At 40.7% G+C, this 23,934-nt stretch overlaps 1 protein-coding gene across 1 annotated transcript; it reads left to right on the top strand.

The window, feature by feature from the left end:
- Nucleotides 1-8,001: 8,001 nt before the first annotated feature.
- Nucleotides 8,002-18,955, top strand: syf2 (SYF2 pre-mRNA-splicing factor). The gene is made up of 7 exons (XM_084014078.1): nt 8,002-8,059; nt 8,427-8,525; nt 8,675-8,800; nt 10,662-10,779; nt 14,263-14,353; nt 14,940-15,038; nt 18,509-18,955. The coding sequence occupies exons 1-7, from the start codon at nt 8,024-8,026 to the stop codon at nt 18,672-18,674; spliced, it is 735 nt and encodes a 244-aa protein (XP_083870204.1). The 5' UTR covers nt 8,002-8,023; the 3' UTR covers nt 18,675-18,955.
- Nucleotides 18,956-23,934: the final 4,979 nt, after the last annotated feature.

The raw sequence follows: 23,934 nt of genomic DNA, 5'->3' as shown, positions 1-23,934 counted from the left end.
CTCCTTTAGCATAGGATGCAACGGACCTTCCTATGCAATAGGAAAGGAGATTACGCCGACCCACAATTCTTTGCGAGAGCAACATTTAAAGTGCCGCACACCTTGGCCGTTCATGAAAACAAACGATATGTGCATTTACATATTTAACAATGACTTTCATGCAGACATATAGTAATTGGAATAGTGGTAATAAATGTGTGTGGACAGTGATAATAATTGAATGTTTTTTTTTATTTTATTTCAATCATGTTACAAATGTTTGACAAAAACGAAACTAAAACCACAAACGAAACGTAAATGAAGCAACCGGTCAAACAGGAAGGAGGAGCTGCTGGACCTGAAGCCGGTCAGTGAACCAGCTGTTTATAAAACCAACATGTGGAGAAGTGGACGATGCGCTTTTTGTAGTCCATTATTGTAGTTTCTCCAGCGCAGACGCACGTCAATCGCCGTTGTCGATCATCAGCTGTCAACCATCAGCGGCCGCGTTATAATGACGTATCTTAGTGAAAGTCCGGTCGGATTCTCTGAGCACCGCGGTCGACTATTTTAACGCCTGGTTCACACTGGACGCGGAAGCGCCGCGGCGCGGCGCGCCACCGAAAATCGCGAGCGATCCGCGCACCCCCCGTTCAGACCAGACGCGTATTTCTCCGCGGCGGTCGACGGGAGGGCCGCGCGTATTCGCGGCGCTCCGCGTCCAGTGTGAACGACACCATAGCTCACAGGGGCGCCGAATGGAAGCGGGCTCCGCTACGCGTCTATTCGCGGCGCTTCCGCGTCCAGTGTGAACCAGGTAGTCCTTTTGCGTTCTCCTATCGCCTTTCCTTAACCCCGTGACGTTTTCCCCAGAGGTCAAGGAATAGGAGATAGGAATAGGAGTTAGGACCTTATTTTTTGACAATTTGACTGCACCCCGGATCAAGTCGGACCATCTGATTTAAAAAATAAGAAAGCTGCTGAAACCATTCAGTTATGCTCTATTTTTAATGTATTTATTTGATACTTCCCCTGGCTCTGTTATTGACCAATGTATTTTCTGTATTCATGATTCTGTTTGCATGTTTTTACTGGTTGTATCGTAAAGATTTAATAAAGATTCTATAAAAAAAAAAAATACACACACAAAACTAACCGGCATGCATTGTGCGGTGATCTCCGGCGATCGATTCTGCGCAGGCCTGGGGTGCAGTGGAATAGTCAAAAAATAAGGTCCTAACTCCTATTCCTTGACCTCTGGGGGAAACGTCACGTTTCTCAATATGCGTTCTTCTCTGTACTTCTGTTCTTGTGGACTTGAGAAACGTCATCAGCGTCGGACCGAGTACTGTTCCAATTCAAAGTTCGCATCTGGCCAAGTACGGTCAAATACCCCGGATGTGTTCTTGCCCCGCCCATTTCACCGGGGATGCATCGGAGGAGACTTGTGTGGACTTTGGGCAGTTACGTATCCCAGAATGCATTTCAATAAAGCAATGGCGGAGGAGAAGACGCACAATTGTTAACGTTAGAAGTTTTGAAATTCTACTGTTTTGGGGTGAATAAATGTTTTTATGTATTTTTGCGGGAATGTCATTTTTACAACTTCAAATCGGTGCTGTGGGTGATTTATTACTGTAGCACGTCGTTTTTATTCCGACGTTTTCGCCGCTAACGGCTATCACGGCTAGCTACCTCGCTAGCCGCTAGCAAGTTGGCCCGGGCACTTAGCATTACTGCTACCCCGCTGATGACTGCCTTGTCCCGGCGTGACCCTCTGAAATCTGACGCTGGTCTTGTATGATTGTAGTGTGGTAAAGCAATGCTGTTTTCTGTGCGTCTAAAAGGCAGACTTTGGTCTCTGAACGAAACACTTTAGGCTGTGATATCGGACTAATCGGTCCGTTTTAAGGGAGGGTTTTTATATTTTTATACAACTATAACGTTATACTAAAGCGTTTTGTCGCGTTTACGTAATCCGCCCGTATTCCCGGTTGTTCCCAAACATTTATATTCATATTTGTATAAAAAGAAAACATCATATTATATCCTCATATAATATATAATAAAATATACAAATGAAACGGAGTTGTTTTTTATAGTGTTTATTTTATTTTAACCAGTGAAAATAACCGGAAGTTGAACGCCGTCAACCGGCAAAAACGATGACGTCATCAAGTACGTTCCTGTTCCAAATGCAGAAAAACACCGTCCTCCCGTTCTCCCGTCCTCCCGTACCCCGGGAGTTCGTTCTTCCAACTGAACTCCGCAAGTCTAGACTCCCGGAGTTCACGAGTTCGAACTTGGCGTACTGGGTATTGAGAAACGGGTCTGGCGATAGGAGACTCAAAATGATTTAGGAAAAGACGGCTGCGGTGCTCAGAGAATCCGACCGGACTTTCACTAAACTACGTAATTATAACAAGGCCTGATGATTGACAGCTGATGATTGGCACCCTCTGCTGGAGAAACTACAATAATGGACTAGCTACAAAAAACGCGTCTTCCACTTCTCCACATGTTGGTTTTATAAGCAGCTCGTTCACAGACCGGCTTCAGTTCCAGCAGCTTCTTCAGAAGTTTATTCCCCTTTTTGCCAACCGGAACCCACAAACTGCTAAGCTAAAAAGAAAAGAAGCTACATTGCTACTGTGTGTGGAGCTAACGTTACCTCCGTCAACATGACGCAAAACAAACAAGGAAAGAAACGCAAAGACAAAGAACCTCCAGTCCACAACGAAGGTATGGTTTTCGGAGTACCATTAAATATTCACAAGACACCAGCAAGCTCTTCGGCTATTACTGCCGCTACCTCAGTCAACATGGACCACGACTATGACATTTCTGAAACTCACGCTTGCAACCAAGACACTGACCTCATTCCTTTGCCTGTATCTGCCCCTGACACACCAGTTAAGCCAAAAGAAAAAAAACAAAAGGCTGAGATGTCTCTAGCAGACTTGCAGGGGAACATTGTCGCCGCAATTAATGTGCGTGCAGATAACTTGGAAGGCATGATCACCAGGAACGCAGTGAGCATTGAGGCCCTGAAAAAGTCAGTTGATTTCGCCTTTGCAGAAGTTGAGTCACTAAAGACTGATATGAAAAAAGTCAAAACTGCCAATGAAAGCCATGAACAGCAAATAGCAGACCTGCAACTCAAGGTCAACGAGGCTGAAAGATATGGTCGGAGATGGAACCTCAGACTCCATGGTATCCCTGAAGGCAATCCAGAAGATATCAAGACCAAGGTTATCAACATCTGCTGTGCTGTGATACCTGGCTCTCAGCAAAAAATTGCAGATGATATTGACATTGTCCACCGCCTAGGGAAACACCAAGGGATGCCAAACAGACCCAGGACCACCATCATCCGCTTCACAAATAGATCTACAAGAGACCTTCTGTGGAGAACAGCAAAAAAAAGTGAATACCTCAAAAACAATAAGCTGAGGTTCGCTGAAGATTTAACTGCTGATGACAAAGCATTGCGAAACAAGTTGTGGCCCATAATTGAAGCTGCAAAGAAAGAAGGAAAGAAGGCTCATTTTGCAGGTACCCGTGTCATCATTGATGGAAAAGAGGTACGTCCAGAGCAACTTGATCGAACCCAGTTGACCACTTCACCCACTGGTGCGGCTCCCCACACCCAAAAAATCAAAAAACAAAAAAAAACGGTACGAAACAAGCATACATCATCCCCTACTTTTACATCTCACACACAAGACTGTTCACGATGTTCTCCAAGTTGTTTATTATTTTTTGTGTGGTCATCACCCTATTGCATTATTGCTTATACTTGTGACTGTTCGTGTGCTCCCCCAAGAAATCTGCTAGGGGATGCTGAAGATCTATCTCTAAATCCAAGACGATATGACATAGACAATGGCTCATTATTACAATGATGGGGGACAAGGAAAGAAATTAGGAATGTAAAACGTACTTTTTGTAATTGAAAGGTTTTTTTCTTTTCAGTTTCTCCCCCTTAATATTTACCTTTTTCTATCATTAAAAAACTGGAAAAATTAAGCCTCTTACTACTGATATTATCTACCTCATGTGGAGATTGTTTAACACTGGGTTGTACAGTATTGCTGTTCTATTTTATTAAGGGATAGAGACTGTTCCCTATATTTTCCCAGTACTTAAGACCTTTACCTTTTATAGTACTTGTTCCTATACTTTTTGTTACATTGTCTTTTTCTGTTTTTTCTCTTAACGCCAGGGGGCTAAGACAGAATATCAAACGAAAAGCTTTATTTCTATTTGCAAAACAGCAAAAAACTGATTTTTCTTTTTTTCAAGAGACGCATTCGGTTAAGAATGATGCACAATTATGGAAAGCACAGTGGGGTAATGATATTTGGTTATCACATGGTTCAGAAAGAGCAGCAGGCGCTGCTATTTTGAAGAACTCCTTTAACGGGGACATTTTACATTCTGAAGGTGATCCTAAAGGACATTTCTTTATTTTGATTATTAATATCAATGATACTGTAATTTTGCTAGTTAACTTGTATGGGTACAATTCGAAGGGTGAAAACGATATATTACTTGATGTGTTAGAATCTCGCCTCTTACATTGGCTTTCTAAATATCCAAACGGAATGATAGTGATGGGGGGGGACTTTAATATTGCTCTGGATGGTCTTCAAGATAGGTGGCCTCCGCGATCCAATTATTATATGGCCTCCAATTTAATACAATTTATGCATAAATTCAATTTAATTGATATATGGAGAGAAAAAAATCCTGGTGTGAGTTCATATACTTGGAGCAATAAAACATGTTCTAGCTTATCCCGCATAGACTTTTGGTTGATTTCGAACTGTTTTGATAGTAATATTATCAATGTCAATATCCTCACTACTCCTTTAACAGACCACAAAGCAATTTCAATACAAATCTCTCTTAATCCTAATATCCACCATAGAAGTTCATATTGGAAACTGAACAGCTCTATTCTAAAACATGACACTGTGTCTAAAACTGTCCAATCATTAATTGAACGCTTTTGGCAAAAATCTTTATTAGAAAATAATTTTTGTAGTAATTGGGAACTTTTAAAATTTGAATTATCAAAATTCTTGAGAGCATATGGAAGTTCGATTGCTAAGGCCAAAAAAGCTGAAGAAGAAACTCTAATCTCAGAAATTACATTAATAACACAAAAAATTAATGTAAATTTAACTGAAAGTGATTCTCAACGTTTAATTAGTTTACAAAACAAATTAGATGACGTTTATAAATTGAAAGCTGAAGGGGCCTTTGTGAGAAGTAGAAGAAGATGGCTAGAGGAAGGGGAGCAGAATACTGCTTACTTTTTCAGGCTTGAAAAATGTTATGCTAAAAATAACACTATACAAAAATTAAATATTGATGGAGACATTATAGATGACCCCCGTAAAATAGCTAAATATTTCTCAGAATTTTATACCAAATTATACGAATCCAAATACTGTGAAGAATCTACCTGTCAATGTTTAGGGTCTCTTACAGAAACAAAATCTATTGATATTGACTTAAAGGAATCTTGCGACAAACCACTAACACTACTGGAAGTTTTATTCGCCATTGAACACCTCAAACTTAATAAATCTCCAGGCACAGATGGTATTACTTCTGAATTTTATAAAGCATTTTCTAAACAACTTGCACCTTTCCTCTTAGGTTCTCAGAATGTATAAGAAATTAATCGCTTCCTCCTACCTTAACCCAAGGCCTTATATCACTAATACCAAAACCAAAGAAAGACAAACTTTTTATTGACAATTGGCGCCCAATTTGTTTACTAAACAATGACTATAAATTATTTGCATTGATTTTTGCTAAAAATTTGTTTTAGACTATATAATTGATGAAACCCAATCCGGCTTCATGAGAAATAGACATATTTCTAACAATGTCAGATTAGTGCTTGATTTAATTGATTATTCAGACTTATGCCTTGATGAAAGTTTCATTCTTTTTTTAGATTTCTACAAGGCTTTCGATACAATCGAACATAAATTTATATTTCATGCCCTTAAAAAATTTGGTTTTGGTTCGTACTTTAGCAGTGCCATTAAAACAATGTATACCAATGGAAACTGCTCAATCAAATTGCATGCTGGTACTTCTCCCCGTTTCTTCCTGAAACGCGGGGTCAGGCAGGGATGCCCTATATCTCCTTACCTTTTTCTCCTATGTACGCAGTTACTCACCGACTCTATAAAGCTTAGTCCATTAAAAGGTATCTCTATGGCGGGGAACGAAGTTATCATCAGCCAACTGGCTGATGATACAACCTTATTCTTAAAAGATAGCTCTCAGATACCTTTAGCCATTGATTTGATAAGTACTTTCTCTATTGCTTCCGGACTTTGCTTGAATGTAAAGAAATGTGAATTGCTTGCTCTTAAATCCTGTAATATCCCTTCCATAAGTAATATACCTGTAAAAGACTCTATTACTTACTTAGGTATTGTCATTACTAAGGATAAGGAAGCCAGATGCAATCTAAATTTTAATTTAATTATTGATAAAACCCAGAAAAAATTAAATCAATGGCTGCAGAGAGATTTGTCATTGAGAGGCAGAATTTTGCTGACCAAAGCTGAGGGATTATCCCGTCTTACATATGTTGCTTTATCTCTTGATGTTAATAAAATGATCTCAAAAAAATTTCCTTTTATTTTGTAATTACAATATTGTAAAAATCCCCTTAAAACTATCCAACTTCCACAAACAGATGCTTCTCTCCTGGTCATTAATCTATAAACATAATTTTCCCCCACATAGATACTACATATGGAATAATAGAGACATTATATATAGAAACAAATCTTTATTTTACCCCCATTGGTTTATGCACAACATACTTTTGGTTCATCAGTTGTTTAACTCAAACGGATCATTATTTTCATATCAAGAATTTATCCTAAAATACAGAATCCCTGTTCCTATTAGTGAATTTAATATTGTCATAAATGCGATCCCTTCTGGAGCAATTATGTTATTAAGAAGTACATTAGTACAAAACCCAACACTTTTGCCCTTTGATCCAACCGAATTAGATATAGGCCAAATTTGTTTCTCCTCGACACGCAATAGTAACCGTAATATACGCTCTTTATTTCAGAAAGAAGTCGTATCAACTCCATATGTAATAGCTTATTGGAATAACTTTGTTAATAACCTTAATTGGAAAAAAATCTGGAATTTACCTGCTAGATATATAGTTAATAATAAGGTAAAAGAAGTATCTTTTAAAATAATTCACAGAATTTACCCATCAAAAGTTTTTTTACAACGATTTAAAAAAGATATAGATTTAAACTGCTCTTTCTGTGTAGGACACCCTGAAGATATTTTTCATTTATTTTGGTCTTGCCCTCTCTCAACTAAATTATGGGAAGATATTTGTAACCTGATTTGTTTTTCGATTGAACCTCTTTTTTCCCTGTGCTTTGAACATGTATTGTTTGGCTTCACTGACAATCCATCTTCTAAAGAAAAACAATACTATATCATCAATCTTATTATACAATTAGCCAAATGGCACATTCATAAATGTCGTTACACTAATCAAAAACCACTTTTTCTTATTTTTGAAAATGAAGCCAAACAATACATCAAGTCTATTAAAAAATCCATCAACATGAAAGCTATAAAGACTTTGAATTTATGTACACTTTATAATGTTTTTGTATGAAAGCTTGTCTCTGCATTGTCTGTATTGAAACCCCCTGGCGATGTTCTGTTGGTGTATTGAATTGTATTGCACCATAATGACTTAATAAAGTTTCTAAAAAAAAAAAAAAAGGAAGGTTGCATCCTATGCTAAAGGAGCTCTGAAAGGAAGCATTGGAGCTCCTTTCCTTTGCAATTAGAGAATTCGAACTACTTTTACTACCTTCCTAAGCAAAATAGACTATTCGACCGCAGCCCTGGCTCGTCTCTTTTTCTTTTTTTTTCTTTTCTTCCCTGGCTCGTCTCGAACGAGCCTAAATGCTTACAGTGTTCGTAATATCCGGTATAAACGTCACATCCTGCTTCCGCATCCATGAAGCGCTGCGCAACAATGGCGTCGTGTAGTGGGGTTAGTACTTTATCCATTTTGTTGTAAAAATTACCCAGTTTATTTGATATTCTATTGATATTATAGTCGATTACTATAACTATTTGACAGCAATGTTCCATTTTACCGGTGGAGACTGTATTTCTGTTCCACAGTTGTTTACGATGTACGTGTTGTTTTGCTAAGCTAACCAATGTTAGCGGGTACTGATTATTGTTGACGCTAGCTCGTCACCACGGGACATATTTGCTGTTCTATTCCCTGTCTATTTCTGCCGTTATATTTTCGCTATCTTGTCTGTGATAGACTGCACTTGGTAATTAAATCGTCTCGTTCTGTATTGTAGTATCCATAGATGAATTGTAACGTGAATTGTTGTTATTTCCAGGAGTCTGCCACAGCCACTGAAGAGGAGCAGACTCACACTTGTTCCTCTCAGAAGAGGGAAGCGAGACTACGGAAATTTCGAGAGTTACATTTTAAAAGAGTGAGTTGTTAACCTGTATGTCACTAAAGCACATGTACGTTATAGAAGCAGTATATTAAGTCCTTAGATACCTGTGAGGTAATTTCTGATAGATCCAGCTTGCACAGCTGGTTAAGCAACATGTCATCGTGTGTTATTTTCCACTGCAGAATGAAGCCCGTAAGCTCAATCACCAAGAGGTTGTGGAGGAGGACAAGAGACTGAAACTCCCTGCTAACTGGGAGGCTAAGAAAGCCAGACTGGAGTGGGAGCTAGCTGTTGATGAAAAGAAAAAGGTATTGATTTTCTCACCCCACATTGACATACTTATGATGCCATACAATTATTTCTAAAAGTCGATGTAGTTTGATCAAGAGTAGGGTTCTTTGGGGATGAAAATGTTTTGTGTACGTAAAACTGCACTGACTAAGGTACAGTCCTGTGGTAGCACATTAATCACTTTTCAAAATGTTTTGTTGACACCTTCTTGAATTCAATAGTCAGCTAGTATACCAATACTTGTGTGGTGGAAATCAGTTTATGATCACATGATGAGAAATAAGAATACAACTCCTAACAGAGCTTTTAGTAATTTATTCTATAAAGAGTCCAAAACAGGCTAGCAGTCGCTACAGACAGACTGTAAACAGACAAAGTCTAATAAGTCAAAGCCCTCGCAAACAGGGTGTCCAAGCGGACCGCGTCACCGACATACAGCTTCAGAGCAAACTATCTGGCCAGATAGGGGCAGACTCCTTAAGAGTCTGAACAAGTCTTCAGTCTTGAGAAGGGCTTTTTATACAGTTCAGTCCAGAATGTGGTGTTTGAACCACTCGTCAGTGTCCATAGATCCATATTGACTTGCCAGCTGTGCTGGTGTCACAAGATGCATTTAACAACTCATGTAACACATGACAAGTGCAGAATACAGGTTACCTCATGACACACTTGGAATAGTATGAGTTAAAACTACTCAAACTACTAATTATATTATAATGAACTACCAAATGAAAAATTCCCATCACAGCTTGTTAAATTCGCGCTCTGCTCTCCTTCTCCTGCTCTGTGCGCTTCTCCGTCTCCAAGTGGGGACTCCATATCCATCACGGCCTGGATCATTTCTCGTGCGCACTGCATTAATCCCACATCCAAGTAATGGTCTTTATGACACGGATCAAGCACAGTCCCGAGGAAGGGCATAGGATCCGAATAGATCTCAGCGAAACGTCCACACCGCAGACATGTTGGCGCTTATCCAGACAAGCGTGCGCTGGCCGCGGTTTTTGTTTGCGTGTCACAACTTTCTGTTTCGGCCATGTTGTTTCAGTGATAAAAGTATTTCGGCGGCCGAATATTCGGTGCATCCCTAGGTTTATCCTTTTACAAAAGCATCCCGGCTTTGCAGAACCAGAGAGGTTGTGACGTGTAAAGGCCCTGACACACCAATCCAATGGCAGATCGTCGTCAGAAAAGGCAGTCCGATTGATCAGTCGGCTCTCGTCTCCCCAACACAGACAAAAAAGTGCCTCGCACCTGAATGACTACCGACTTGAGCATATATTCTACACTTGCACGAGACATAATGTCTCCATTACAGCAGGCCGTGCTAATCTGTATTGTCGCCCCAAAAAAGACAGAGCGCACAGAACCGACTCGTATCACCGATGTTGGCAGCCTGTCCGATGGCTGACAATTGTCTTGATGTGTTAGGGCCTTAACAGGTCCGCGCTGACTGTAGTGTGAGCGCTTTAGGGTCTCCAGTAAATGAGGAGTAAAGCATAGATTGTTTGCAGTGTGCTCATTGGTTAAATTAATGTAAATTAACTAAAAAAACAATGGAATGCATTTTTGCTTGTTGTGCACATGAACACGACTCTTCAAGCTCAAGCGAAGTTCAGCATCATGTTCAACATGTTGATGCATACAATGGCGGCCTCGTGCACAACTACCAGCTTTCTATCTTCTTCAGATCAACGTTCTGAGCTTGTTATATCCGCCTCAGTACCTTTTACAATAACAACGGTACAGAAAAAAAGAGTGATACTCCTGCAACTAAAAAGCAGTGTAAAAGAGGCTACTAATAGTCATCCATTTGACACATACACTGAGCAGTACGTCATTTGATGAAAATTTGAGACAAATAATTTTGGCTTTCAGGAATGTGCTACCAATGGAGAGGACTATCACAGAGTGAAACTGCTTGAAATCACTGCTGAAGATGCAGAGCGTTGGGAGAGGAAAAAAAAGAAGAAGAATCCAGACACAGGATTTGCAGGTTGGTGGCAGGGTCTCCAGTAAATGAGGAGTATAGCATAGATTGTTTGCAGTGTGCTCATTGGTTAAATGACTGTTGAATTCATTAATTCTGTAGAGTGCAGCTCTCAGCCAGGTGTGTCTGCAACAACCACTGCTGTATTAAGTGATCAAAAGGATGCAACCCACAATTAATTGGATTAATTAGAAAAATAAATTCGACATTCATGGGAAGTTAGCTAACGGTTGTTTGTTAGCAACGTAAAGTAGCAAATCTGTGACTTTTTTCACAGAATATTTCCCCCCTCTCTTGGCTTTGTTTTAATCGTGTCGTCTTAGAACTCAGTATCCTTTCTATAGTAAATTGTAAATTAATACAATTCACTCTGTAGCAAGTGGTACACCATTCATTTTGGTTTGCTATTTTCTTCTGGTATATTAACCAGTTTTTTCCACTTCTTTACCAAACAGTGAAATGTTGCTTATAGTGTATAGAGAAATACTAATTGCGTGTTGAGATCCCTTGTGATATGAATCATCTAAAAAATGTATTCTACTGAAAAGTCTTGTTGTGTCTCCTAAATATGGCTGCCATCTGTTGCATCAAAACGTCTGAATTAAAATCTCTGGGGTGAAAATTAGCACCAGAGGGGCTTCAAGAAAGGAGGTGAGGTGCAGTGTTGGTCATGTTACTTTTAAAAAAGTAATTAGTTACAGTTACAAATTACTAATCCTAAAAATTAATTGTTAGTAACTCAGTTAGCACATTGTTAAAGTAATTAGTTACTCGGCAAAGTAACTGACATTACTTTTTATGTTCAATACTACGTATAATAATATTATGTTCTATAATATCTTTAAAGTGACGGAGTGAAATGCACCCGAGGTAATTTCCACCAAGACATCCAGCCAAACACCCCCTCAGAAGCATTTATAGCGATGGTCAGCATTGGTCAAGATAGCGCTATCAGCCGAATGGCTTAGTACTAGCACTATAGTACATAGAGTATATCTCGTAAATTACCCCACTAATAATTAGGGTTGGGCATCGTTTGGATTTTACAGATTCCGATCCCGATTCCGATCCTCTGTTTCGATTCCTGTTCTAAGCGATTCTCGATTACGATTCTTTGAGGTGCAGGTCAACAGGTCCAGTGTTGCCACAGTTACTTTGAAAAGTAGTACTCTTGACTTCACTTAACTTGAATAATTGTTTGCCTATTGTAATGGCAGTAACATCATGAATGAACATTTTATGAATAGAGCAGCAAGGATTGGTTTTATGAAACAAATGAGCACAGTCCTCAAGTATGAGCGGCGTGATGACGAAGGGAGGGGGCGGGGCCAGCAAGCAGCGAGACATTTCTCCACTAAACACTCTCAGGAGAGACTCCGCTCGCATTTCAGCACGGACTGATAGCAGGAGCTCCGTGAAATCGAGAACTCGTCTTGTTTATTCACACGCTGCACCTTTTCACCGTCACCGGACGGGACCTGCTCTTTTAAAGTGGTTGTGCCATGCTGTGACTCTAAATGTTTTTTCAAGTTTGACGTTGTATTCTTGAAAGTAGACAACACTTTGTTGTTAACACAGAGTGTACAACAAACCTTTATGTTGCCATCTTTTGCTGAGATGAAGTCGAAATAATGCTTGTATTTCCAGCTGGAAAATGCGTATATCTCCCCCTCCATTGTTTACGTTTCTGCCGGTAAAGCCGACTACACGCGACCGTGAAGGTGTCGGCTAACATACGTCACCCCCGAGACGCACAAAGAAAGCAGATCTTTTTTTTTACTGACAAATTTGGATAAGTAACTTTAATCTGACTACTGGTTTGGCAATAGTAGCGCGTTAGACTACTCGTTACTGATCGTTCGATCGCTGAGTCTCCGCACGCCGGGCGGAGTAATACAAACAAACTAGTGCGAGCGAGTAAAACAAACTAGTGCGGACGTTTAAGAATCGAAAAAAAAGGATCGCAATTCCAACAGCTTCTTAACGGTTCCGGAACCGGAGGTTAGGAACCGGTTCCTATTTGGAACCGGATCTCGATGCCCAACCCTACTAATAATGCATGGAATGTAACCAAACTTCTGCAGTAGTACACATAGTGTCTGTACTCACAAAACGGGGCATTTGAAAGTTTGTAAGTACACCAGGAGTTTATTTAAAAGAACACTTGCCTGATAGCTTCTATCCTCGGCTACTAACTAACGCTACCACAGCGTAGACGCCACTTCCGTGTTTACCCAGCCGATGCCGTGAAGCTGAGTTTTTATAAATGCTTGTATTATCAGGTCAACAAGTGTTGACAAGTGTTGACCTGATTATACAAGCATTTATAAACATTTAGCTAAACTTTTTCATACTCTTGCGTGAAACTCGCGTCACGGCATCGGCTGGGTAAACACGGAAGTGGCGTCTATGCTGCGGTAGCGTTAGTTAGCTTTAGTAGCCGAGGATAGAAGCTATCAGGCAAGTGTTTATTTAAATAAACTCCTGGTGTACTTACAAACTTTCAAATGCCTCGTTTTGTGAGTACAGACCCTATGTGTACTACTGCAGAAGTTCGGTAACATTCCATGCATTATTAGTGGGGTAATTTACGAGATATACCCTCTGTACCGTAGCGCTAGTACTAAGCCATTCGGCTGATAGCGGCTATCTTGACCAATGCTGATCATCGCTAAAAATGCTTCCGAGGGGGTATTTGGCTGGATGTCATGGTGGAAATTACCTAGGGTGCATTTCACTCCGAACCATCACTTTAACGTCAAATCTGTTTATATTAACTGATTGAAGAATAAAAACACTATATACAGTATTTTAGAACATTTGGTATTTTATTTGTACTCAATAGATTGCAGCCTGCCATATGATATGCATAGAAATAAAAATATATAGAAAATAAATATTGAAAATAAAATTCAAGTGCAAATTTAAGACACAAAAATGTAAACTTTGGCAAAAAGAAACAAAGCAAATCTCTGTAATTGTATATTAGGCCTACTGCACAAACCGAACGCTATCCTACTCTTAAATATTCCGGAAAGTAATTATATTAAATATTGAAAATAAAAAATAATATTCATTGCATTCAAGCATACTTAGCATGTGTTGTGTGGTGCTTCCTAAGATTCGAGTTGCTTGAGGCAGATGTGGATAAAGTCTTTTTTCCTGGGCATAGCGTGCATGTTACATGTGTGGCACTGGCCAAAGCAGACACCTTCTGCTTCATTCAACCAAATTGTAGTAACGCACAACTTTACATTCTCAGTAACGGCAACGGCGTTGCAATGATGGGAAAAGTAATTAATTCGATTACTCGTTACTGAAATAAATATAACGCCGTTATAACCAACACTGGTGAGGAGAGTTGCCTCTTCATCCTTCCCTAACTAGCCACAGGTTGTGTTGCTGAGCCTTGAGCCTGCTTGGTGTTTGTCCCAGTAATTATAACACAGTCAATTTTTATTTCTCTCCGTCTCACACAATGGACTGCAGGTTATGCTGAGGCCCAATTCCGACAGTACCAGAGGCTTACCAAGCAAATCAGACCTGACATGGAAAGTTATGAGAGGCAGAGAGAGGAATGGTGAGTTATGCCTCTTTCCCATCTTTTACTGTGACAGGACTGTAACTTGTGCCTTTTTTTTAATGCGTTATCCAGAAAGGCTATTGGAATATTGGAGGAAATCTGGGTGTACTTCATTTTTGTGCCGTCCAAACTAACGGGTCCGTGAAAATGACGACATTAAGCATATCCGCTATTAAGACTGTAACTGTGAAATTTCTTGTCAAGTAAAATGAATTGTAACATTTTACTTGGTGTAGTCATCTTAGAATTCACCAATCACATGTGCACAAAGCACGTTCTATACATTTAGTTATGTACCCCCTCATTTGCCCTGAGGTTGGTGTTGACGCACTCTCAAGTAATTTTAGGATTTTAAAGTACAGTGCATGCACGCTAAGAAGAGTTTGGTGCCTGCAGGTTTTTCACTCTTAAAGACTGACGATTATGCAGAACCGTGAAGAAGCACATAAACATTTTCCCCCGGAGCCATATTATGTTCTCTCATTGGGGTGACCATAATCACAATGATGGAATAGAAAAGTCATGTTCAAATTGTAATTATCTGTGGTTATGCATTTCTAATTCCTTTGCTGGTGCTCCACAGTGGTGAGGACTTCCACCCCACGTCCAATAGCTTGATCCACGGCACCCATGTCCCCACAAAGGATGGTATTGACCGCATGGTGGATGATGTTGAGAAACAGTAAGTCACACTTAGAAACAGATGGTAAAGGAGAGAGACTATATCCTCTCCTGATCCTCCAATCAATATACTTCACTCTGTCTGCTCGTTAAAGATGCTATATATTGGGAGCATTTCAGTGGTAACGGCACTAACTGTATGGATTAAAGAAAACATGTCGGTTGGGACAACGTTATCAACTGTAACCGGTGTATGAGAACAGTACAAAGTGGCAGACGCTGGGCAGTCAGTAGGGCACACTCACATGCACTAACAGGGCTCCAGACTAACTTTTTGCATTGGTTGCACTGGTGCGCCTAACTTTTTTTTTTTTTAGGTGCACCAGCACAAAATTTAGGTGCACCCACATTTTTCATCGCGTCGCCTTTAACGCCAAAAAGTCACCTTTTTATCGCTCTCCTTTTACATAATGACACCCCCTTATGGCCTAGGTTAACTGCAGCACCATCAGCACCCAGAGCAACCCTTTTCTCCAGCCAATCTGCACACTGATGCCCAAGCGCAGTAAATGCTTGCTTTGTGGCAGCATAAATTCCTAAAGAATAAAAAGATCATACAGGTCACTAGATTGCAAATGGGAAACTGTTTATGTGATCTTAGCCTAGCCTACTTATATTTTTACTTAAGCTATTCCTTTTAATAATATTAGGAATAGGCTACTATACAATTTCCTATTCATGATCTCTCATGCTGTAATGTGGGCCTTCAAACACTGTGCGTGTCCATGCTCCACCTCGACATGTCCAATTAACATGTTGACCGGCCTCCCTGTCCGCAAAATGCGGCAGTAGACAATAAAGCACTCCTTCGTAGAGACGTCTGTGACGCCGTCAATCATGAATGACGTGTACGGGGCATTTCCAACCTCCGCAGCTGTCTTGTTCTTTAGTGTGTCGGCATTTTTTATTCATCAGAATAACTTCGGACTTAAATTTAGTGAACGGCAACTCCTCCTTTGCAATATTGTATGCAACATTGAATTTTATAATAATTTCAGATTCCTCAGCGGACCTGGTTGATACAGCCTGACGCTGAAATGCAGCTGGATGAGGGGCCACTTTATTAAAACACTTATCACGGCATGTAGTATGGTTTTTGGACATATTGCGCTTTTTCAACGTCTCGATGCGAAATGTTGTTGACTCTTCCACAAACGCACTATTACCGGCCAAATTCTGACCGCACTCCCGACAATAAATGCAGTGCATTGAGTCCCTTTCTTTATCGTACATCAGCCAGGGAAATTGCTTCAACCAGTCCTGTCTGAAGGCATATTTTTGGGCTTTTTAATTAGTCTCGGGGGGAGGCTTTCTGCCTCTCTTAATTTTCGAAGAAAATCGAAGCGCTCAGCACTCATTGTCGAAGCGCTCAGGAGTACCTGCTCAGCTCGCTCGCATTTTTCGAACTGACACAATTTACAGCAGTGAAAGGACCACAGCCAATCAGAGGCAAGGACCCGCCCGAGCTCCGTCTCTTATTGGTTTAGACCACGATACCATCAGGAGAACACAAAGAGATGCTGCGCTTATGATTTTTTTTTTTCCACCCGAGCAGCGTTAGGTGCACCAGTGCAACCTACAATTTTTTTCAGTCGCAAAAAAAAATGGTTGCACTCTGGAGCCCTGACTAAAAGCACACAACGCCGACCCGGCTATGTCAACAAAGAATGGAGAAGCTGGGATAACAACACACATAGTGAGAGTGACATAATGCTCTGCTCAGGTAGACATTCCTTTATTATATCTTTACAGAGATAATATTTGTTTGTTTTAGTGTTCTGAATGTTATATATTGCACCTCTTTTAATTATCAGCGTGACTCACTGGACAGACCTCTTTAGGGGCCGGGTGCACTCACACTAGGGTCAGTTGACCCATACCACGCCCAAGCACGATTGTCTCACCTGTCTTACATCGTATTGCACCAAGATCAGGTCCTGAGCATGATAATGTTGTAATCCCACACACGCCTGGCTTTACGTCATTTCCAAGAAGCAGCGTCTCAGAGTCGGCACAATGGAGAACAACACAGAGAACAGGATTAACTTTACTGACAAGTCACGTCTGCACATATTTCTAGTAGACACTCTGTCTCTGCATCAGAGCATGTGAGCGGATTTTCAACAGAGCACAGAGTAGCATTTTTATTATAAATGTAATTTATCAAATTAATAAGATCTACATAAGCCGTCATTTCATCCCTCCCATGACTGTATTTCTTAAGGTTTAGGCTCAACCTAGCTAATTCTGATTGTTTTGGTCATTTGTATATCAATTACTCACCATGTTACCTTAAATACATAAAACTTTTTAAACTATTTTTCACAAACACATCCACAGTGAACGGACAAAAGTTTAAAAGCAGTATAACTGTGCCAAAATATCTGTTTACAAAATCTGAACTCTTGCAAGTATAATCCCTGTCTCATGTATCTAGTCGTATGCTCACTCCTTTCGAAAGACATGCATCTTTGCTAGAACCCTCATATTTAAAACACTTGAGATTCGGCCAGGGTCACACTGTCAAGTAGCGCATCTGTGCAAGTGTGAGACTGTTTATGCGACCTTCACTCACTTCAGTTCATCACGACTTTTCTCTTTTGAATTCTTTGTTCGGAAACATGTAAGTCTTCAAGAATTCAAGGTAACATGGAGAAATTGATATACAGATCTTCACTTTGTGGGTGAAGTATTCCTTTTAACAATTCTGACAACGCCATTTTTCCCCCCCCATGTATTTCAGATAGACAGTGGTTACATTCACACATTTTCCAGCACTGGTACACCACAAACTCAGTGTGAGAGTCTGGAAATACGAGATTATCTCTGTCATAATAAATTATGTGTGGAAGGAGTGACTTTGTGACCTCTGCCAATTTGGAAGAGGGGGATGTTTTGTGTGAACCAGGGCTTATCTGATCTGAAGAAATCAGCCCCATAAACAGACTAGTTCTCAGGGTCCTAGTCGGGGCACAGCTCCTGTTGAGACCATGACCTATGTAAAACAAATGGCCAATATATTAATGTAATCAAGCTTTGGTAAATTAAAAATTGGAAAAATGAAAGCCACTATAAAAAAGAGTTCTTCCACTGTTATTGTTTAAGCCTTTGTCCTTGCTACAGAATACCCTTTCACCTTTTGCTTACTCTGGTCTTTTCCTGAGCCGTTCTTTTTTTTTGAGACCGTCTACGGCTTGTGTTAGAGATGCGACTGTGGGGCATTAGGCAAGGATTCAGTTGCCAGGGTATGACGCACAACAATGCTTTGAAGACGCGGTGAATTAAGCTCTAAAATTGACAGTATTTTCCTCTGACTGTGTATGTGTTTTCGGTTTTCCATTGCCACTCTCCTTGCCAAATTTAAATGCACACCCCCTAAATTATTGCCTGTTGCCAATTATTGATATTGGATATGCCGTGGATACTAGTTTATGTAATCCTCCCTAAGCTGCTTTTATTTGTGATTGTCAGGATAGAGAAGCGGGCCAAGTACAGCCGACGCAGGGCCTACAACGACGACGCCGACATCGACTACATTAACGAGAGGAATGCCAAGTTTAACAAGAAGGCGGAGCGTTTCTACGGCAAATACACAGCAGAGATCAAACAAAACCTGGAGAGAGGCACAGCTGTCTAGTGGGTTCAGTCTCCTGAGTGGCATCTTCACTGCTTCAGTTTTGTCTTTATTTAGGAGTTTTGGATGCATCTTTTTCTTCTCCTTGCTGTTTGCATAACTAGAATACATGTATTAAAATTCTAAAGTGGACTCTGTATTGTTTTCTGTCACGCTAAGTTTATTTTCCAACTAATTCAGTTATCGGTAAGATATGCGATGTGGTTTTCCTTTGTACAGTATTAGAAGTTAAAACAACTTCTGATTCTTGTCCTTTTTATTTTTAAATAAACCACTTACAGTGATCTTGCACACTTGTTTGTTTTTCTGTGGGTTTACTGGATGTGGTCTCATGATGGGAGACATTTTGAGCGTGAGAATGAACTACCATTCACAAGTGTCAAACCTCAGGGTAGTGATGGGCAAATGAAGCTTTTGTGAAGCATTGAACCACTTTAGCCATTTGTTTCGAAAATGGGTTCATTAGTCGGATCTTCAGTTACAGTGACCTCTACTGGCGAAGTGCAAGGCTGCACTGGATTTAAAGTATCTTTGCTTTGAAGCACATGCACACAGACACAAAGCATGTTCTGTTTACAAATACAGATTTATGAATGTGTGTTTTGTGTTATTGAGTCCTGGGAATATATGGCATAGGTTGGGTGTTCTTGTGTAACTACGGGAGTGGTGATTATGTGGGATGGGGAACAGATTTTTTTTATTAAGGTACTGAAATTATCCTTAATATAGATTTTACAGACTGTCCTCCTCGAGAAAACGACCACATAGGTCGTGTGTCAAGCACCGAATTACGACCATATGTTACGTTTCAAAATAGCGCGCCCTCTAGCGGTCAAGTAAATATCGACACTCCGGTGTCTCAGACGATCGCCCCCCCCCACACGTCGACCTAAACCTACCCCGATTCCACGACATCTTCTGTTTAGACGGTTTATAAAGTGTTGAGGCACTCGCATTCAAAACGGTCTCAAACTGTCACCTGTCAGAATGCCAGTGAATCACCTGATTGGACCGCAAACAAGTCATGTGATTCTTTCGGGAAATTAACGTTTGCTGTTTCGAGCGTCATATGTCACGTGAATTTCTTCGCACCAAAACGAGCTTTGAAGCAGTGGTTCTATGGAATTGTAGTTTAGGGTTGGAAACAAGTATCGAAGCTTCAGTGTTGCACTGCCATCACTACCTCAGGGTACATTTAGCTGAAGAAGCCAGACAAAAGACTGTTTTAAGACTGGTGCACATAGAGATAAAGAGCAACAATTGAGCAATTGAATTTATTCATTATCTACATCTCAGTCTCACAAACATGCCCCAAGCTGCATGCGACTTAAGCAGGAAAGCCTTGTGACTGAGGGAGAGATAAAGGACAACAGATTCCCATGGAAGTCCTCAACACATGTCTGTGTGAAAGAAGAGCTATCGCACCATCTACAGGATAGACTGTCCTTACTTTGTGTAGTCATACCAGTGTACTATATTGCCAAAAGTATTCGCTCACCTGCCATGACTCACATATGAATTTAAGTGACATCCCGTTCTTAATCCATAGGGTTTAATATGATGTCGATCCACCCTTTGCAGCTATAACAGCTTCAACTCTTCTGGGAAGGCTTTCCACAAGGTTCAGTGTGTTTATGGGAATTTTTGACCATTCTTCCGGAAGAGTATTTGGTCATGCACTGATGTTGGATGGGAAGGCCTTGCTCTCAGTCTCCACTCTACTTCATCCCAAAGGTGTTCTATCGGGATGAGGTCAGGACTCTGTGCAGACCAGTCAAGTTCATCCACACCAAACTCTCTCCTCCATGTCTTTATGGACATTGCTTTGTGCACTGGTGCACAGTCATGTTGGAACAGGAAGGGGCCATCCCCAAACTGTTCCCACAAAGTTGGGAGCATGAAATTGTCGAACATCTCTTGGTATGCTGAAGCATTCAGAGTTCCTTTCACTGGAACCAAGGGGCCAAGCCCAGCTCCTGAAAATCAATCCCACACCATAATCCCCCTCCAGCAAACTTTACACCTGGCACAATGCAGTCAGACAAGTACTGTTTTCCTGGTAATTGCCAAACCCAGACTCGTTGATTGCCAGATGGAGAAGCATGGCTGAGTTGCTTTCGTTCCCAATCGCTTCCACTTTGTTAGAATCCCACTAACAGTTGACTGTGGAATATTTCAGAGTGAGGAAATTTCACGACTGGACTTGTTGCACAGGTGGCATCCTATCACAGTACCACGCTGGAATTCACTGAGCTCCTGAGAGCGACCCAGTCTTTCACAAATGTTTGTAGAAACAGTCTGCATGTCTAGGTTTCAATTATTTGGATGGATGAGTGAATACTTTTGGCAATATAGTGTGTGTGTATGTATATGTAACCCCGATAAGATTTCCAGGCTTGGAAATACAGGATTCCTTGAATGTTTGAGTTCCGTCTGTTAATTAAAATTCGGAGCTTACCTGAAGGCACCACCTTTGCAACTTGTGAGGGACGGGACAGAAAAAAACCTCCATGCTATTGCGAAGCACCTTGTTCTCTGGTCCGCACATGATTGGGAAGTTTTTCTGAATGTTTTGTTAGAAGCTGCTGTGAGCAGTGACCCAGTTACTAGTGCCAACCTCAAAGACGACATTGGGTCGGTCATAGGAGAGGCTCCGCCGGAGTATTTTCCTGTACGATAAGGACTATCGTGGATGTTTGCTATTCCAGGAGGGTGGTAGGAACCCAAACCAAAGGAAACACATCAGAGAAACGACTTTATTCATTTTCTTTGATAACTTTTTTCCGCCTGAGACTCGGGTTGTTTTTTGTTCTTGCATCCAGGATAAACCAATAACTGAACTAGACTGAGATTGATCATAAAGGAACTGAAATACCACATATTATTATTTTTTTCCTACAGCAAAATGCACATTTCCTAATTTTTGAGGGTATAGAAACGTTTTGTGTTTTCCTTTATCAATTCAAGTATTGAAGTCATTTTGTGGTATATTTGAGTTGTTCATATGACACGGAAACATTCCTACTTTTGGGAGAGATACTGTACATGAAGAAAGGGTAAATGAAACTGAGCAGAATACTTAATATAAAAATAATTATCTTGTTCATAAATCCTGTGTGTTGTGTGGGTTGGAGTTCATATTTACTCTCTTACCGAGTTTGCTACCGCCAATCTCCTTATCGAATCTAGTAGATCGTAGAGCGTCTTTGATATCTGACTACTCTAGAGCTGTTAGGAAGTGGATTAAATGTACAGATTTATGATTTTGATATTTCTGTAGTCTTATCTGATTAGCCTTAGGAAATTGGCTGGGAATCATCAAGTAACAACACTGCGTAAATTCTTTTGTGTCTCACATCTAGGGTTGCAAAATTCCGGGAATTTTCAAAAGTGGAAAGTTTCCATGGGAATTTATGGGAATTAATTGAAATAAACAGGAATAAACTGGGATTTTTAAAATTGATGGTTGGCTCTTCAAAGGGGGGACTTAAATATAGCTGAGGAAAGTTATTTTGTAGCATAATCTTGACTAAAACAAACGGATGCCATTCAAATACACTTGAATATTCATGCCATTTCTCAACCACATGCACAGAGCACACTGCTTAGTGCATGGCTATTGAGGCCACGCCCCCTACTGGCACTGTGCATGCCTCCATCACATGTACAGAAGATCGCTAGAAGACTGGACCACACTTTTGAGCCTGAAGCACAAAGACTATTGAAGGTACACATTTGAGCTTCTGGACTAAACAAAGTGAAGTGTTGATGCTATTTTGGGGAAATGTATTTATTAAAACTCTAGTCCCCCCCCCCACACACACACACACATTTATTAAGCGCCTTCCTATTGCGCTAGTATCTCACTGGGTTTTGAATTTGGATGTTTTTACAGGTCAGTTTGAAGCATAATGTGCATTATGTTTTAATACAACAGATTTTGTATCATATAACAAAACAAATGTTGGCAGTGATTCAGAGGTCTGGAACCAGGCTAGTGCCTCAACCTCAGTCTAAAACATTACCCATGCCTTATAACAGTGACACGCGACAATAGTCTGATAATGTGTGATAATACTGACATTGTGTGTTCATCATTAAAAAAAAAATGCAGCCGACTTTCAATCTATAACAGGCTCAGGCTGGACAGGATGATTCACAACCTTTGGGAAAAGGACAATCATCTAGATATTTTTGCAATGAGGCAATCGTGCCATTTAGTTATCTTAACTGACGATTCTCTCCATGTTTGTTTATACATGTACTCACGTTAGGCCTAGTAGTAACGGTGTGTACAGCACCTTCTTTGTTATTTACACCGGCATGTTATTGGAAATTGGCCTATTGAGTCTTTTTTTTATTTTAAAGATATTTAATCAAATACTCTTTGGGGTGATATTGCACTATATACACTACTCACAATAAGTTAGGGATATTGTGAGAGACTCAGTGGATTTCTTACATACGGTGTTTGTTTCACTTAAGAGATTTTTGGGATAGGGAGGAGGCAATTGTATTGGGGTGATAGACACACCTCATTTTGTGTTTCCACGTAATGGTCTCACTGTGTACATTGTGCCTTACATATTGGGGCCAATACCAAAAGACAACCCTTTTCAATGTGGCATTAATTTCAACATTCTGTGAGTATAAAAAGCTGGTATTGTCAGTAAGTCATTCCAAGTTCATCAAACAGCCATGAACACACGACGTCACTTAACGGACGAGCAGCGCCACCTGGCCATAGCACGCCTTCGGGTCGGTGGCAGGCAGTCAGATGTTGCTCGTGAACTTGGTGTGTCTCAAAGTGTCATCAGCAGACTTGCATCAAGACACAGAACTACTGGCAGAGTTTGTGACAGACCCAGGAGTGGAGCCCCACGAGTGACAGACCGCAACGATGACCAGTACCTAAGGACCTATGCACTCAGACATCTTTATGCAACTGCCAGACAGCTGCAGGCCCGTTTACGAGATTGATACGACCGTTGCAGGTGACTCGACTGACACCAAGACACCGCCGTGAACGTTTGCAGTGGGCACAAGACCATGTGACCTGGACAATGCAGCAGTGGTCTACCGTCCTGTTCACTGATGAGTGTCGGGTCACCTTGCACAGAAATGATGGTCGTCAGCGTTGCTGGAGAAGGCGAGGTGAGCGATACGCCGAGGTCAACATGGTCCCCAGGGTTCGCTTTGGTGGAGGAGGTGCAATAGTCTGGGCAGGCATCACCAGTCAGCGCAAAACAGATTTGGTTATTGT

This window comes from Eutrigla gurnardus, assembly GCF_963514095.1.
Source record: "Eutrigla gurnardus genome assembly, chromosome: 7".
NCBI lineage: Eukaryota > Metazoa > Chordata > Actinopteri > Perciformes > Triglidae > Eutrigla > Eutrigla gurnardus.
The sequence above is the reverse complement of the archived record's forward strand: the minus strand, read 5'-3'. Positions and strand labels throughout refer to the sequence as shown.